The 14,078-nt window shown below is 46.9% G+C and overlaps 1 protein-coding gene across 2 annotated transcripts in view; it reads left to right on the top strand.

Annotated features, from left to right (window-relative positions):
- PPP6R2 (protein phosphatase 6 regulatory subunit 2) overlaps window positions 1–14,078 on the top strand; it is a 367,586-nt gene that overhangs the window by 40,439 nt on the left and 313,069 nt on the right. For both annotated transcript variants that reach the window (XM_082254944.1, XM_082254943.1), the window contains exon 4: window positions 3,568–3,633. In XM_082254944.1, coding sequence (XP_082111070.1) covers window positions 3,568–3,633 — 66 coding nt within the window. The remainder of the gene's footprint in view (window positions 1–3,567; window positions 3,634–14,078) is intronic.

Below are 14,078 nucleotides of genomic sequence, written 5' to 3'. Positions count from 1 at the left end.
CGGTTCTGGCTTTGTTGAGGGCCCAGGGCATTTCGGTTCTGGGGTATCTGGACGATATTCTGGTTCGGTCTGCGACCAGCCAGAGTCTGGAGAAGGATCTGTCCATCACGTTGCAGACTCTGCAGGAGTTTGGTTGGACGATCAACTTTCCAAAGTCGACATTGTGCCCATAGGTTCGGATTTCTTACCTGGGTATGATTCTGGACTCTGTCCAGGCGAAGGTCTTCCTGCCGGAAGAAAAACTCGCAGCTCTTCAGGAGGCAGTCAGGTCCCTCAGGGACGTTCCATCTCCGTCCATTCGGACGTGCATGCGGTGTCTGGGATTGATGGTCTCGGCTTTCGAGGCGATTCCCTTCGCCCAGTTTCACACACGGGATCTCCAAGCGGAGATATTGTCCAAGTGGGACGGGCGTCCGCAGTCTCTGGATCTCCAGATGTCATTGAGTTCTCAGACCAGAAGGGATCTTCTGTGGTGGCTTCAATCCCCCTCGGGGAGCAAGTCTTTTCGTCCCCTTTCATGGTCGGTGATCACCACGGACGCCAGCCTGTCTGGCTGGGGTGGTGTTCTGGGCGTTCTGTCCGCCCAGGGTGTTTGGTCGACGGAGGAATCCTCCGTTCCGATCAACGTTCTGGAACTGCGAGCGATACTCCTCTGTCTTCGTCGTTGGACGGACAATCTTCACGGCTACCCGGTTCGGGTGCAGACGGACAATGCCACGGCGGTGGCTTACATCAATCACCAAGGGGGCACGTGAAGTGGCCGCGATTCTGTCTTGGGCCGAGACGCATGTCCCGGCAATATCGGCAGTTCACATTCCGGGGGTGGAAATTTGGCAGGCGGTTTATCTGAGCCGCCGGACCCTGGACCAGGGGGAATGGTCCCTTCACCCGGCTGTCTTCCAGATGTTGTGCGCGAGGTGGGGTCTTCCGGAGGTAGACCTGCTCGCGTCTCGTCTGAACAACACAGTACCACGGTTCATGGCAAGGACGCGCGATCCTCGGGCAGACGCGTCGGACGCGTTGGTTGCCCCGTGGCTTCAGTACCAACTGATGTATGCGTTCCCACCGATTCAATTGCTGTCCGGGTTCCTTCGCGGAACCGACCACGGTGATTCTTGTGGCACCGGACTGGCCTCGCCGGTCCTGGTACGCAGACCTCGTAAATCTGGCAATCGACGCCCCGTGGCGTCTGCCTCTTCGAGAAGATCTTCTGTCGCAAGGACCGATCTTCCATCCTGCTTTACAGTCGCTGGCTTTGACGGCCTGGCTGTTGAAACCGAGGTCCTGAAGAACAGGGGTCTTTCCCCTGAGGTCATTCACACCTTAATAAATGCGAGGAAGTCTTCCTCGGGGAAGGTTTATTACCGTACTTGGAAGGCGTATTTTGCCTGGTGCGAATCCAGGGGTCTCTCTCCTGACACTTATTCGGTGTCTAGGGTGTTGCCCTTCCTTCAGACGGGTGTTGACCAGCGTCTGGCGCTGGCCACGATCAAGGGTCAGGTGTCTGCTTTGGCCGTTCTTTTTCAACGGCCTGTGGCATCTGATTCTTTGGTTAGCACTTTTGTGCAGGGGGTACGTCATCTGATCCCTCCTAGGAGGGACCCTCTTCCCCCTTGGGACTTGAATCTAGTTCTATCAGTATTGCAGCGTGCTCCTTTTGAAAGGATCAGGGAGATCTCGCTGTCTTTGTTATCCAAGAAGGTCGCCTTTTTGGTGGCTATCACCTCGGCTCGTCGAGTGTCGGGGCTGGCAGCCTTGTCCTGCAAGTCTCTGTATCTGGTTGTGCATTTGGACAAGGTGGTCTTGCGACCTAACCCTTCTTTTCTTCCAAAAAGGGTTTCGGACTTTCATCTCAATGTGGACATTGTCCTACCTTCGCTTTGCGCGAAGCCGAAGCATCCAACGGAGGTGTTGCCTCACTCCTTGGATGTTGTCCGGGCGATTAGAGTCTATCTCAAATCGACTGAGTCTTTTCGCAAGTCGGATGCCTTGTTTGTCCTTCCGGAAGGTCCTCGGAAGGGCATGGCGGCGTCGGCTTCTACAATCGCCAAATGGATCAGACAGACCATTGATCGGGCCTATGCTTTGAAGGGGAAAGTTCCCCCTGTACCTGTGAAGGCGCACTCTACCAGATCTCTGAGTACGTCTTGGGCCTGTCGTCATGGGGCCTCTGTGGCCCAGGTGTGTAAGGCGGCGACTTGGTCGACCGTACACACTTTCACGATATTCTACAGAGTAGATGTTCAGGCATCGGCTGATGCTTCCTTTGGCCGCAAGGTTCTTAGTGCGGCAGTTCCCTAGAACCCTTGTTACGGGTTCTTTGGCTTTTTGGGATATTTGTTTTTTCCCTGGGTTTTCTTGCTCCTGTTGAGCGAGTGTTTTGTTCTTATGCCCAACTGGTTTCCTTCCTTTGGTAAGGTTCCTTTCTCTGATGGGGAGACGGCGTTGCCTTGGGCGCGGCTGCGTTCTTCCCACCCCTCATGTTTACACTGCTTTGGGACATCCCCATTGGTGATGAATATGAAGTGGGCGGCGACTGTCAGAGAACGTAAGAGAAAACGGAATTTTTGTAAAATCTTACCTGTAAAATTCCTTTCTCTGAGTCCTCCGACAGTCGCCGCCCCCGCCCCTCTTTTGGGGTTTTGATGTACTCTCTACTGCTATTCCACTGAAACTGAGTTGGATACAGGAAGTGGAGGGTTATGTACTGAGGGGACCACCCCCTGGGGGTGGGATATGTTAAAAGTCTTTGTACTAACATATTCTATTGCCTAGCTACTCCTACGGAATAAAGGACATAACCCCATTGGTGATGAATATGAAGTGGGCGGCGACTGTCGGAGGACTCAGAGAAAGGAATTTTACAGGTAAGATTTTACAAAAATTCCGTTTTTTTTTTTTTTTTTCCATAGCCCCCTGGCTAAACAAAACAAACTAAGGCAGGCCATACACGGTGCAAATTTTTATTCCTGCATCGCAAGAGAATATGGCAGGCTGGATGTACTAAAGTTAATCAACCACCTTGGTACATTCAGCCTGCCCATTAACAGTTTGACTCTCGGCAAGTTCCTGCTGAACCGTGTATAGCCAGCTTAATCGATTGATCTCACAGCATTCTACTATCTACTTTAAAGTTAAACAACCATATATTGACAACAAACTAAACAAAGTATGTTATTTAGCTGGTGCCATAAGTTACATTCGCCTACTTGCTTAGGGCTTTCCCTCTTCCTGTGCAGATACCAGATTTCTAAAGACTGTTTGCATAAGTCACTTGTCATCTGGGAAGGGCAAAAAGAGGAAATCGTAACAAGCACACCGCTTCAAAGCAGCGCTCTGGACTGTGAACCTTAAGACCATATTTGACTTTAGTTCTGCTTTGACTTATTTCTCTCTCACAGCAACAGATGTCACTGTAGCAGAATTAATACAATGCAATTTTCAAATTGATACATTCATTTTTCACATTAGCATGCCATTGAGAGTTAAATGCTGCTTTAAAAATATTAGTAACAATTCTGAGGTTTGTTTGACTGATAACTTGTGTTAAAATATTTGTCATTTCAGTGGTTGAATGAAGAGAGGCTCATTCAGCGACTAATAGATCTTATTCATTGCAGTCAGGATGAAGATGTGAGTAGAACCTCTAATACAGAGTGATGTTTCATGAGCCAATATTTACTTATTGATACAGATTGCAGCTCTATCAGAATTGTTTCTCATAAGCTGGACCATACACTAGTAGAATTTCTTTGGCAAAAACGTCTGTTTAAAGAACCTTTTTGTTTGATTTTCTAATCATTAGGATAATCAAATTTAACAATAGTTTTTACCACAGTGATTAGAAAATTTGAAGGAGCAGAATGGAAACATTTTCTCAAACAAATTAATTTCTAACCGTTAATGTGGTTTTGGTTGGGAAAGTCCATTTACTTTAAAATTTTTATGGTTAAACGCAAACTTTAAGTACTTTTAAATTACATTCATCATGTCATCGAATTTGCAGATGAAAATGTTTGTATAAACATTCATTCCAAAATCTATTAGTATATGTAAAGTTATTTTCCCTATAATTTTTTGTTTTTTGGACAGTTACATGGTATGCAGTATTGTTGCAGCTGCTCAAGAAGCCTTGACAATATTATAAATTCATCCCAGCTTCTGTCATTTTTACTAGACACTTTGCTCTGCATGTAAACATGGCAGAAATGTGAATAAAAGCATGCGAGGAAAAAGGATTTTATTTTTTTTTGCCAGGTATTAAAAAAGGTGTAGAAAAAAATTTAGACGAGTGAGTATGAAATATATTATGCATTCATATTTTCTGCCTTAAGGCTGTTTATCCTTTCCTACATGTTTTTCAGCATCTTTCCTGTTTTTAGTGCTCAGTAGTTCAAGCTGAAATTTGCACACACTAGTAAATAAGGTAGTAATAGTAAGTCACTACACATCCCCCATTCTGAAAAAAATTGTCTCTGCTCAGCGGCATGGGGGTTGCATGAGGTGTTATGGCCCGTACACATTATCTGAAAATCTTACGAAAAATGCCACTTTTGAAGCAATCGTACGATAATCTGATCATTAGTACACAGCTTTCAAGAGCCGATCACCACAGTTCATCCAATAATATCCAATGGGGCAAGCATGACATTTTTCTCGTATGATGCGATACCAGATTTTACAATTTTTGTTTAATTTGTACAGTTATCGTTGGAAAATACAATACAAATACACTACAAATTACATCACTTAAGTATTTTTATTCTGTCACTTTAGTAAGCTCTTCATTTCTCTTTCGTTCATCGACGGACACAGCACTCCATAAATCATAAGGACTGGGTTATATTGCCTCCTCCAGGAGTAGGACTAGGCAGAACAAAAAATACCTGGTTACACCCAAGGCCCATCCTCAGCTTGATATATAACCCTTCTCTCTGCTCTAGGTAATCAATTTTAATCTGTCTAGTCAGGAGTAAGGACCTAGGCTCCCGGCTGGGATCTCTGATCCTAACCATTTTTTATTCTTTCCTTGCATATTTTTTGTTTTTTTCTCTCTGGAGATCTACAATCAACTGCTGGGCTGGGCGAAGGGCTAGATAATTTAGATCCAGTGCTCCGCCCAGCCAGTGAGCACGTGCAACTGGCAGCTACGCATTAGGTCGGCCGCGACATAGTTTCATGGACAGAGGCTGGCCCATAAGTTAAACGTTTGGCAGAGTCGCATACGATCGGGCTTGGATCTGAGTCGCAGCGGGCCCTTGGCCGACAGCTTCCCTACTTCGGTGGCAAGGATTCTGTGTGGAGCGTTACCCGCACCATGGAAGGGTAAATACAGTCCCCCTCTCCCCTTTTGCCGTTTTTTTTTTTTTTTTTGGGGTGGACGTGGGTAACCTCCTCCCATCCTTTAAAATCCCTTAGTGAGCAGGGCTTCCCCACTCCCTTTCCCCCCTGTCTGGACCTGGATTCTGGTGGGGGTCCCAGGGCAGAGAATTCAGCAGAGACCTCTGGGGTCTCCCTCCGCTATCCCCACTCTGTAAGGGTCTGGGGATAGTGTGTCCTGCCCTGGTAGTCTGGAGGGGTCCCAGTGTAGGAGACCCCTAAGTGCATGCCCCACTGTTTTTTGTGTGGGTATAGTACAGAGGGGGTCCCAGTGCAGAGATTGGTACAGAGTGCGCAGCAAAGTCTCCCCAAACATTTGTCCTACCTTCAGAAGGGCACAGAGAAGATCCTGGCAGCATATGCTGTAGCTGATGGGGGGCCATTTTCCCTTAGTCTGGCTGGTCTCCAGCTGGCGGCCGTGTTTGTGTAGCCCAATGCCAAGGGGGGCCATTTCTCTTTCGTTCACTGATGGACACAGCTTCAAGTCTTCAGACCATTTGGCTTTATGCTCCCTCTCTTTAGGAGTAGGACTAGGTAGAAACCTTTTTGGTTACGCCCCTGGGGCAGTCCCAGAGGATATACCATCACTTCCTGCTGTAGGACTCGAGGTGATAACAAGCAGTGTCAGAAGAACAACTTAACCTGGGCTGACTGAGATCGAGAAACAGGGCACACCGGCCTAGTGCATTATCCTTAGTAAATAATGTTTTCTCTATCGTCCATTGACAGATGCAGCCTCCATCTTCATTAGCTATTGGGTTATGCTGCCCCCTGCAGGAGTAGTTCTAGGCAGAAAAAATGTAAATCTCCACGCCCACGGGGCTGTCCACACAGGCATAACCCACCCACCCTCTGCTCCAGCAAACCAGTTTGTTTCTGTCTAGAGAAGAAGTAGGACCTAGTTTTCCTGCTGGGACTTCGGTCTCAGTTTTTTTTATTCTTTTTTTCTTTTCAGAATATTTTGTTTTTATTTCTCTTTACTCACTTTGCTAGCTAGTGTTCGGGGGGATCCTCCTGGTGATCTGCAAGCAATGCAGGCTGAGGTTTCGCAATGGATAATTTAGATCCTTAAGGTCTCCCGAGCCTGGCCTACGAGCGGAAAGCTGCTATAGAGCTTTTGTGGTTTATTTATATATATCTTTTTGGGATTTTTTTCTGCATTTGTCACACTGCAACCCCTTCTTTTCTTTGTAGTTTACTTTATTTACCACTTTTTGCATCTCTTTTGCACCTTGGCACTATGTCACTTGAAAGTGTCACTACATTAATTGTCACGTGATATTTATTGTATTATTTTTATTTATTGTTTGGTTTATGAAATATTTGCCACTCATACCAACCATTTACACATATTTAGGCAGCGCCAAATACCTTCCCTTTCCTTTTTTCTGTTGTCTATATTGCCTCTACTAGGGCTATATATTTGAAGGTAGGCTGCAGCCAATTTCTTTAGGTTTTCCATAAGCGAGGAACCCTCGCTTATTTCTTTACTAGGAGATATCCCTTTGGGGAGTCTCTTCTGAAGAAACGAATGGTTCCACTGTCGGTGGATTCTCAGGTTTCCAGGCTAAATAAGGCCACACTTTTTTGCCGGTGGAGGATGCTCCGTCCTTTAAGGACCCCCTGGACAAACGAGCTGAGCCTCTGGTCCGATACCTCTTCACCGGGGCTGGTACAAATTTGAGACCAGTGTTTGCTACCACCTTGGTATCTCACACTTTAACGGAATGGCCTAAGATTTTGCGCCAGGATCTGGAGGGGAGTCAACACCCTTCTGAGCTGGCGGACCTGGTGGATCAGTTGATCCAGGGGTTACAGTATAAATGTGATGCATCCCTGGATGCGGCCCCCTTGGCCGGCAGAGTTTTGGTGATGGCGGTGATCCTTCGCCGCATGATCTTAATGAAGTACTGGTTGGCTGACCAGGCTTCTAAAAAGGTGCTGACTGATCGATCCTCCTTTTGTCGGTGACCGTTCGATGCTTCTCTAAAAGAGATTATTAAGGGCCTTACGGGAGGCAAGAGTACATTGCTTCCGCAGACAGCCAAGGAAAGGAACCTTGCCGTAAGTGGGGTCCATTTGTTTTGGCTCACATGGGGCCCTTTCGTCTGTCTGGGTCGCAGGAAAAAAGCTTGAGATCCACCCGTAACTTTGCGGGAGGCTCCAAGGGATTCTGGAATGGCAAGTCCAAAGCAAGCACTTCTTGTTCCACAGACAAGCAGTTCCCAGCCTAAAGGGGCGCCCTCACCCACCTCTGGGTTGGAGGACGTCTTTGCTTCTTTCCAGATCCGTGGACCTTGCTCATTCAGGACAAATGGGTCCACAAACTGATTTAGTTCAGTTACAAAATCGAGTTTCAGTCCTTGCCTCCAGCAAGGTTCTTTCCTTCCAGCCTACGCCTGTCCCTGGAGTGGCTACAGGGCCTCTACGGAGCAGTGCAGTACCTGTTATCACAAAGCGTTATTGTGCCGGTTCCAGAGTCAGAACGTTTCCAAGTTTTTTTTATTCAAATCTGTTTACAGTACCCACAAAGTTAAGCAAGGTTCGTCCGATCTCTCAAGACTCTGAACCACTTTGTGCAGGTTCAGAAATTTTAGATGGATTACATCCGCACAGTGGTAGTGTCACGTACCTGGTCCTGAAGCCAAAATGCTGAGAGGGCTCTCCTTGCGGCTAGGTCCTCGGTGGACCCTCCTGTTTCCCGGTTGAACAAAGCAACCATGATCCCAGTAGAGGAATCCCTGTCCTTTAAGGACTGGCTGACAGGAAAGCAGGGGCTGTGATACGCAGCAGGTTTACTATGGCTGGTTTGACATTGCAGCCAGTCTTTGCCTTAGCCCTAGTGTCTCACACCCTAACTGAATGGGCCAAACTTTTTGCGTCAGGGCCTGGGGGGGGGGGGTTGATGGGTGAGCAGGTCCCTGCTGCTTATGTTGATTTAGCGGACCAATTTTGGTCCATGGGCTGCTGTTTGTGATGCATCTTTGGATACAGCTCCTGTACTGTCCAAACTTTGTTTCAGCGTTGGTGATTAGGCGCGTGCTGTGGCTAAAGAATTGGTCCGCTGACCAAGCCTCTAAGAAAGCTCTCATCGATCTGCCCTTTCAAGACGATCGCTTGTTTGGGGCTACCCTGCATGACTTAATTAGGGTATCATGGGGAGGAAGAGAACCTGCCTGCCTTAGTCTAGGAAAGGGAAGGAGCCTTGTTGCAGACGGGGGGGCCTCCTCGGTATACAGATTTAGTGATTCTGGGATGGAGAATAGGTGAAATATATCTTTCACATCTTCCCTGGGAGGTTCCAAGCATCCTTGGTCTGGTAAGCCTAGAGCTAGCTTCTCCGGACCCGCAGACCAGTCCCCTTCAGCAAGAAGGTCTGCCCTCACCCAGTATTGGGGTGGGGGGACATCTTCGCTGGTTTCCAGCCTTGTGGACCTCCTTCATGAGCGTCAAGGGGATCCACGAAATGATTCTTTTGCGGGTACCCAGAAAGGGGGACAAAGCTTGTTTTTTTTTATTCAGTTTCTTTAGGCTCCGAGTCCCCTTGTGCTGATTTAATTCCTGAAAAGGTTCAGGTGATGTCTGAACTACCTAAGGTCCCCCCTATCCCTGTCCAGGGAATTGATTTTCCTAGGTCTGATTCTAATTCTGACCAAGGTGGCCCTTCCTCTGGACAAACTTCAGGAACAACAGGCCATGATTCACTGGCTGCTGTCACACAGATAGTTCTCTCTCCCATTTTGCATACAGGTTCTGAGTCTGGTGGTATCCACCTTGAAGACAGTTCTGTTTGCACATTCCTACATGCAGCTCCTTTTAGCAGGTTCGGCTCCACATAAGGATACTGAAGTTCGTGACAATATGACGGGTCCGCTGACAGACGCCGCAGGCGTCCAAGGGCCAAGGTAAAAACAACAAGAGATTGGCCTGCGGAACTTTAAATGAGGTGGGTGCTAGTGGCTGGAGATAGAATAAATGGCACAATAGATATGTAATACAATGTATATTTTTATTGCATTGTATAAACAAGTAATACGAATAATAGTAACATGTACATAACATAACATAGCTCAATGGCCGTATTGACAATGTATACAACATGAACCATATTGAAACGTATATAGGCAAATAGGTATATAGGCAAATATCCTGGTGTCGCCACTAAGTTTCAAAAGTAACCTGAATATGATATTGAAGTTCCATGATACTAGAGTCTGATACATAATGAACTGACGCGTTTCGGGAGCTACATCTCCCTTCTTCAGAAAACAATGTATTTTAGTATGACTACAAAAGAACAAAAAGACAGAAAAATTTAAGTAAACGTTGGAGAATATATAAAAATATTCAAGTAAAAAAATTTCACAAAAGGGGTAATAATGATTGAGAAGGAGTATGAAATACTCACAGGCTGATGAACCTTATTGGAAAAATGGATTCCCGTGTGGAAACAGCAGACCATAGTCTGACCCGGGAGCTGAAGGGTCCCTTGGGGAGTAGCCAGAGAAGGGGGGTCCATGGCAGGTGGGTGGCGAAAGAATAATGAGAATAATGGGGAGATGAGCCATCCAGATCTGTCGTATATATAAAAAAAAAGTGTAAATGTAGCATAATGCTATCAATGTTAGTGAAAGTTAGTGAATTGGATGGGAAATCCTGATGTAAAAAATAGGATAAGAAGAATGTAAACTAAGTGAAAGAAGAAGGTGTGGGGAGGGGAGAATGCAGAGTGCATGAAAGAGAAGTGGGTGTGAAGAATTGAGAGAGGAATTGGCAGTGTGCCATGGCAGATTGCCTGAAGCTGTGAGGAATAAGTGAGAAGGGGGTGCTGTCCCAAAGAAAGAGAAATGCAAAGGAAGGATGGAGTGGTAGGAGAAAAAAAAAATCTAGTGACCGACCTACCATGTTTGCCCGACGCTGGTCGCAATCCTAGGACCCTAACGTCATGCAGCGGGTATGGCGGGTCAGGACCATACACATCCATGGCCTCGTGGAGGAAGAGAACGCTGAAGGCGGACCTTCCCCACCCGCAGATGTAGGGCACGTAGTGAGCGCGGTGACGTAAGTGATGACACTGACGGATAGCGCTGAGGTGCGGTATGACGCCGATGTGAGGGTGGACCCGCTCGTCCCATTGAGGGGAGGAGCGGGGACAGCAAGGGGGGCGGGGCCTCACTCTTTACACATCGCAGCTCCCGGAGTCAGGGCAGCCGCCGCCTTGTGGACACAGGAGCCCAATGGTAAAAAAAAAGGGGGAGATATAGCATCTAGTGTGAAAGAATCACACAGGGGGAATGCACAAGATAATTATATTAATTGCCTGAAGTAGTTCAGTATGAGGGCCAAGGTAAAGGACAGTATCATCCTCGTCTAAGGCTTCTTCGGCAGTTCCTGCAAGGAATCAAGAGCGAGGATCTTCCAGTCATCCTGATGTCTGTAAATGTCCCTTGGGGCTTCCTTTCACAGAAGACCAGTTTTCCCAAGGACTGATCTACCATCCTGCTTTACAGTTGCTGGTTTTAATGGTTTAGCTATTGAAAGCCAGGGACTGAGGGATAGAGGTCTGTCTGGATCAGGGATCCCTACTATGGTTAAGTTGAGGAAGTTCGCAAGATATACCATCGTACGTGGAAAGCGTACATTTCTTGGTGCAAGTTGATTGGCGCTCATTCTCGATCCTTTTCTGTGGCTCGGATCTTAACCTTTCTTCAACAGGGCATTGATCAGAAGTTGGCCTTAAGGACCATCGAGGGCCAGGTGTCTGCTCTGGCAATCTTCTTTCAGCGACCCCTAGCCACGCACTCTTTAGTTCGTACTTTCATTGAGGGGGTTTGACATGTGGCTCCACCTTTACAGTCTCTTTTGCCGCCATGGGATTTAAATTTAGTGCTTTCAGTTCTCCTGAAACCTCCATTTGAGAATATTCGGGCGATTCCCTTGCCTACGTTATTCCAGAAGGTGACGTTCTTGGTAGCTATTACCTCGGCCTGCAGGGTATCAGAATTGGCGGCATTATCCTGTCGCAGTCCCTATTTAGTGGTCCATAGGCATAAAGTGGTTCTTTGTCCCTGTCTATCATTCCTGCCCAAAGTTGTCTTTGACTTCCATTTGAATGAGGACATTGTGTTGCCTTCCTTGTGTCCCAAGTGGGCTCATCCCAAGGAATTTGCATTGCATACCTTGGATGTGGTTCGTGTGATTCAGGTGTATCTGGCAGCTACTGAGTCCTTTCGGAGGTCAGACTCGATTTTTGTGGTTACGGACAGACCAAGAAAAGGGCTGGCCGCTTCTTTGGCTACTGTCTCCAGGTGGATCAGACAGACGGTGACTCAGGCCTATTCCACTAAAGGTCAAGTTCCACCTTTCCGTTTCATGGCGCATTCTACTCAGGCGCTGGGTGCTTCTTTGGCCTTCTGTCATCAGGCATCAATATACCAAATTTGCAAGGCGACCACTTGGTCGCCGGTGCATACCTTCACAAAAATCTATAAGGTAGATACTTTGGCATCTACGTATGCTTCTTTTGGCCGCATAGTTTTGCAGGCTGCTTTTTAAGAGGGATGTTCCCTCTTGAGGTTTGTTTTTGTTTTTTTTCCCCCAGATGGGGCTCCTGTGTCCTGGTTAAGGGTTCTTATGTTTAGTCTTGGGTTATTTTCCCCACCCCTCATTTTCCTTTTGGCACTGCTTTTGAACGTCCCACTAGTTAGGATCTATAGAGCGCTGTGTCCGTTGATGAATGAAAGAGAAAATTGAATTTTTGTACTTACCGTAAAATGTATTTCTCGGAGTTAATCGATGGACACAGCTCCCAACCCTCTATGGTGTTCTGATACTTCTAATACTGCTTGCCAATAAACTGATTACCTAGAGCAGAGAAGCGGGATTATCTACCTAGAGCTGAGGACGGGCCAAGGGTGTAGCCAGGTGTTTAGTTCTGTGTCTAGTCCTACTCCTGGTGGAGGCAATATAACCCAGTAGTTATAATTTATGGAGCCCTGTGTCCATCGATTTACTCAGAAAATGGATTTTATGGTAAGTACAAAAATACAATTTTTTGATATGACACTAGCAACCAAAATTAAAACAGACAATTTGTTGTATGATTTTCTGATCATGTATACGGGCCATTCGAACAGGTAGCCAAGTAGAAAATGCTGATTGGATACAGGTGGGTGTTAAACACAAATGTGAGTAGTTTGCTGTCAGTCGGGGCACCTGTAAAAAGTTTACCCTAAATTGGTATTTATGAGGACTCTGTGGGGTAGGTGTCCTTGGGGTACCCTAACAAGACGGATGTCTCCTGTATATGCCAGAAAATTGGAAAGTAAATTGTAGGAGAACATGTTCAACATTCTTATTTGGACTGAAATTTAGTGGTAGAATGGAGCTATCGTGATTGTTTTACCCTGAGATAATCAATGGTAGTGTGTGGCTCACCCAAATACAATGTGTTTTTAGCACAGATACATTTTATCAGATGTATATGTGAGTAAACTATCTTGCTAAAGTGATTGTAAAGTCTTGTTTTCTCTATCGTTCATTGAGAGACGCAGCTCCCTATTCTTCTTAACCATTGGGTTATGCTGCCCCCTACAGAAATAGGACACTAGGCAGGAAAAATCTTTATTACGCCTATAGGGCAATCCCTGGGGGTAAACACCCACTCACTCTGTTATAGGCATTCAGTTTTTTTTTCTGCCTAGTCAGGAGTAAGGACCTAGTTCCCGGCTGGGGTTTCGGTCCAGCATGTATTTTACAGTATGTAAAAAGGGAACCTTTTTGTTTAAATTTGTAGCAGGCGATAGGGGGTCCTCGGGGGGAGGGGGTGCCGATGCTGCTAATAGCACGATCCGCTTAGGGTGGGTATTCTGGTTTGGGTTCCCTGCTAGGGCCCCCCCCTATACCTGATTGATCGCTGGACCCCTCAGGCGATCCTGTAGACCGCATGGCGTGCCGAGGACGCCACCATTTTCTTGTAGATCTGCTGTAAAAGGCTCGGCAGCCAATTTTTAGTAGTTTTCCATGGAAATTTATTGGGGGGCCATTTTGTTGTGATCTCCCCATTGAAATGAATTGGGCGGCCATTTTCTTGAAGCCTGAGAACACTGTACAGCAGTGAGTGGCAAGGCTTTAACTCCGGTGCTGACCCAGGTACTTCTTCTTCCTGTGAGGATAGTTTTCTGCACACTTCAGGCCGGTTCTGCTCTCCCCTCCCTAATTTCGGGCAGTGGCGAGTCTATTGGGGTCCCTGTAGGTCGCTCTCTCACTCTGCTATATTGCAGTTTAGTGTGCTGGGTCTTGTAGTACCGCTGGTTTGCAGTATTCTTAAAGTGACACTGCGTTGTCCCCAGGTTAACATGGAGTCCCAGGAGCAAGTATCACCCGCTGATCCCCCTCCTTGTTGTTGCGGGGACCTCCGGGTCGTAACCCTTGTCTGCCTTGTCGGCGGTTTTGCAAACCCTGGTGTCAAAAGTGGATTTGGTACTAAAAAAGAGGACTAGTAAAAAGCACCCACTGCCCCCACCTGCCTCATCTGTACCCTCAGATACTGAGATTGATATGGCCGCCACGGACGCGAGTCACCCTGAGGGTTCTGCGTCATTGCACTCTGATGCTGAGGACAAAATATCCTCATCTGCAGTCGCGCGGGAAAATGCGCTGGTGGAGGCACTTAGTGTCAGTGCGGGAAAATCTAAAAA

Source organism: Pelophylax lessonae, assembly GCF_965119305.1.
Source record: "Pelophylax lessonae genome assembly, chromosome: 4".
Classification (NCBI taxonomy): domain Eukaryota; kingdom Metazoa; phylum Chordata; class Amphibia; order Anura; family Ranidae; genus Pelophylax; species Pelophylax lessonae.
This window is presented reverse-complemented; position numbering and strand designations above follow the sequence as displayed.